The sequence below is a fragment of the Ailuropoda melanoleuca genome, unplaced genomic scaffold (genome assembly GCF_002007445.2).
Source record: "Ailuropoda melanoleuca isolate Jingjing unplaced genomic scaffold, ASM200744v2 unplaced-scaffold10185, whole genome shotgun sequence".
Lineage (NCBI taxonomy): Eukaryota > Metazoa > Chordata > Mammalia > Carnivora > Ursidae > Ailuropoda > Ailuropoda melanoleuca.
In genome coordinates, this window is record NW_023178488.1 from 1 (window position 1) to 4,338 (window position 4,338).

At 40.5% G+C, this 4,338-nt stretch overlaps 1 protein-coding gene across 1 annotated transcript; it reads right to left on the minus strand.

Annotated features, from left to right (window-relative positions):
• Positions 1–1,788: 1,788 nt before the first annotated feature.
• On the minus strand, positions 1,789–2,743 carry LOC109490625 (tubulin polyglutamylase complex subunit 2-like). The gene is given in 2 exon segments (XM_034650042.1): positions 1,789–2,286; positions 2,288–2,743. Coding segments are annotated over 2 exon segments (954 nt in total).
• Between the last annotated feature and the right edge of the window lie 1,595 nt (positions 2,744–4,338).

Below are 4,338 nucleotides of genomic sequence, written 5' to 3' on the forward strand. Positions count from 1 at the left end.
TATATATATATAATATTTGTTTGAGCATCTACATAGAGAATAGCACTTATATAACCTATACTCAAATACTATCGGTATGAATATGCTTAACATTTGGAGAAGCCAGGGTGGTTTAGGGATAGATTTAAAGAAACAACTAATCCATCTGTATCAGTCTGAGTTCTCCAGAGAAATACAGCAAATAGGATTTACACACACACACACACAAATTTATTGTAAGGAATTGATTTACACTATTATGGATGTTGGCAAATGCTGAATTCTGCAGGAAGAGGTGGCAAGCTGGAGACCCAGGAGAGCCAATGGTGTGGCTGAAGTTTGAAGGCCAGCAGACTTGAAACCCAGGAAGAACCAATGTTTCAGTTTAAGTCTGAGGCAGGAAAACAGCTAAAGCCCCAGTTCAAAAACCATCTGGCAAGAAAAGATGAGAACGTTCCCTTACTCAGGTCAGCCTTTTATTCCCCTCAGGCCTTCAACTGATTGGATGCGGAAAGATCACATTATAAAGGGCAGTCTACTTCACTCAGCCTCCAGATTTAAATGTTATTCTCATCACAGAAATGCCAAGGATATTTTTTTGGAAACAACAAATTTTATAGGAAATTTAAAAGGGAGCAAAGTGAGAATTACTTATGAAAAATAAAAAGAACATATATAATTGTATCCTTAAGAAATTTCATGAAACATTATGACCAATCAAATTAAGGTATCCACGTTCTCTAATGAAAATGAAATCTGAGAAAGGGCAGCATGAAAATATTCTAATGCAGTTCTGCCCAACAGAACTTTCTGTGATGATGGAAATATTCCATTATCTGTTTTATTTAATACAGAATCTATTAGCCACTCACAACATGGCTAATGCAATTGAGGAGCTGAATTTTTATTTTTTTTTATTTAAAAAAATTAATGAATAAAAAAAATATTGGTTTTATTTTTATTTTTTATTATGTTCAGTTAACCAGCATGTGGTATATCATAAGTTTTTGATGTAGTGTTCAATGAGTCATTAGTTGCATATAACACCCAGTGCTCATCACAACACATGTCCTCCTTAATACCCATCACCTTTTTACCCACTCCCTCCACCCCCTCCCCTCTGCAACCCTCAGTTTGTTTCCCAGAGTCCAGAGTCTCTCATGGTTTGTCTCAACAAACCACAAGGAACTGAATTTTTTTTAAAGATTTTATTTATTCATTTGATAGAGATAGAGACAGCCAGTGAGAGAGGGAACACAAGCAGGGAGAGTGGGAGAGGAAGAAGCAGGCTCATAGCGGAGGAGCCTGATGTGGGGCTCGATCCTATAACGCCGGGATCACGCCCTGAGCCGAAGGCAGATGCTTAATCGCTGTGCCACCCAGGCACCCCAAGGAACTGAATTTTTAATATAAATAGCCACATGTACCCAGTGGTTACCAAATGAACAGCATAGTTCTAAAGCCTCGTGGGTCAAAACCAGTGGTTTCTTTGTGGGACTTCTCTAGTCACTGTTGATGGCTATAGAGGGTTGGGGGTAGGAAGAGAGGGAAACTATTAGCTGATCTATTAAGCTACTTAAGCAAGTCCTGAAACTCTCCACAGCTTTTGGAGGCAAGGGGTAAGGAAAGGACTCAGGGAGACTTGAGTATGCCCTGAGCTCCTGGCTAATGTCAACAGGAGTAAAAGGCCAAAAAGGATTTGGCTCACTCAGATAGGCAGAGGCCTATGGTTCTACACACAGAATCTGAGGCTAGGACCATCTATGCATGGAAATCATCTCTGTGGGGATGGTGGGTAGGTGAGGGTACTTATTTCTGGGCAGGGTTTCCAGGGGTAAGAAAGCATTTAGTGGTGGAAGGAGGACCTGAGGGCCCTTTCTGGCCACCTGCAGGCTGAACAGGTCCTTTATTTGGGGAGATTAAGGTCTTGTTCTTGCTCTTGAACACTTTGCTGAGATCTAGCTTGTTCATGAAGGACTTGGTATCTGATGTGAGCAGGTTTGTGTTGTAGGTGATGGGTTCATATGTGTTAAACCATTGCTTGGCCTGTGAGCTAATGCCATAGCTGATGAAGGCATACTGCCACTGCAGCAGGCCCAGGTGCATGGAGGAGCATGTAAAGATATCTGTGAGAAAATGCCAGTATAATGCTTTGTGTGGGTTCTTCGGCTGGTTCTCACTGGCTTCAAGTGCATCAAACTCCAGGTCTGCCACGGTTGGTGCATTAGGGAGTGAATACACAGAAGACTGGTTGAGTTGAGTCAGTTTTGAGATGCTGTTAATTACCATGCTGCCCAATGGAATGGGGGTGCTCATGCAGCTTCACACTCCACGTCATGTGGAAGCCATTGGTCATCAGGTAAAAATTCTTCACATCCTTAGGTAGCACATAGTTACTTTTCTGTTCCCATGAAGAAATCAGGTGATGTTCAGCAGGTGGTTTTTCTTTAATAGTCACCCCTGTCACACATGGGAAAGATTCTAGGATGCAGTTGATAGCCAGGGTCAGCTTCTCCAGGTGCGGCTTGCTGTAGCCTGAGGGCATTGTCTCCTGCATGGCTTGCTTCTTGCTCCTTGTACAGCTGGGACAGTGGTGGGGACAGAGTAGGAGAGCAGGGCCACCTGAAGGGCTGGCTGCCCCAGAGGCTGGGCCATCAAGTTCATAGTTTGCTGGGAGTTGTAGTGCTGGGTTCCTGAGAGCACCACAGGACAGAAATGGGGGACCTGGGCTGCCCTGGGAATAGTAGGTTTGTGGGGTGCTCATTCTATGGCTCCAGGTGCACCACAGCATCTCCTCCCAAGGACCCTCCCACCCCACCCCTAGAATAGTAGTTTACCAGAGACTCACCTTATTTTAAAATATTTTTGAGTATAATTGACACACAAGTGTTACATTAGTTCCAGATGTACAACATAGTGATTTGACAGTTTATACATTGTACTGTGATGCTATGTTCATCACAAGTGTAGATACCATCTGTCACAATACATCTCTATTACATTATCATTAAGCTGTGTCTTTTGTTCCCATGACTTATTCATTGCTTAACTGCAAGCCTGTATTCCCCACTTCCCTTCACCCATTTTGTCCATTCCCACACTCCCCTCCCCTCTGCCAGCCATCAGTTTGTTCTCTGTATTTGTAGGTCTGATTCTGCTTTTTTTTGTTTATTTATCTGTTTTGTTCTTTAGATTCCACATATAAGTTAAATAATACAGTATTGGTCTTGCTCTGTCTGACTTATTTTACTTACCATAACACCCTCTAGGTCCATCCACGTTGTCACAAATGGCAAGACTCCATCCTTTTTTGCTGCTGTGTAGTATTCCAGGGTGTTCGTGTGTGTGTGTGTGTGTGTGTGTGTGTGCAATTTATCTATCTATATCTCACATCTTTTATATCCATTCATCTATCAGTGGACACATGGGTTGCTTCCATATCTTGCCTATTGTAAATAATGCAGCAATAAACATAAGGGTGTGTATGTCTTTTTGATTTAGTGTTTCTCTTTTCTTTGGGTAAATAGTGGAATTATTGGATCATATGTTATTCTTATTTTAATTCTTTGAGAAATCTTTATGCATTCCGACCAGCAATATAGGAGGGTTTCTTTTCTCCACACCCATGCAAATACTTGATATTTATTGTCTTTTTGATTTTAGTTATTCTGACACGTAGAAGAGGATATCTCATTGTAATTTTGGTTTGCATTTCCCTGATGATTAGTGATATCGAGAATCTTTTCATGTGTTTGTTGGCTGTCCGTATATCTTTGGAAATAGGTCAATTTAGGTCTTCTGCCCACTTTTTTCATAGTTTATTTTTTAAATTTTTTTCATCATGATAAGTATACTTTTTAATCTCTATAACCAATTTAACCCATCCCCCACCCACCTCCCCCTCTGGTAACCATCAGTTTGTTTTCTATAGATGAGCCTATTTCTTGGTTTCTTTCTCTTTTATTCCCCTTTGTTTTTTTGTTGTGTTTTGTTTTGTTTCTTAAATCCTACATATGAGTGAGTTAATATAGTATTTGTCTTTCCCTGATTGACTTATTTCACTTAACATTGTACTCTCTAGCTCTATCCATGTTGTTTCAAATGGCAAGATTTCATTCTTTTTTATGACATGAAAAGATCCTGTTGGTGGGAATGCAAACTGGTGCAGCTACTGTGGAAAACAGTATGGAGGCTCTTCAAAAAGTTAAAAATTGATCTACCTTATGATCTAATAATTGCGCAATTAGGTATTTACCCCCAAAATACAAAGATACTAATTCAAAGGGATACATGCAATTCAATGGTCTTCTGCCCATTTTTAATTGGATCTTCTTCTTCCACTTCTTCTTTTTGGTATTG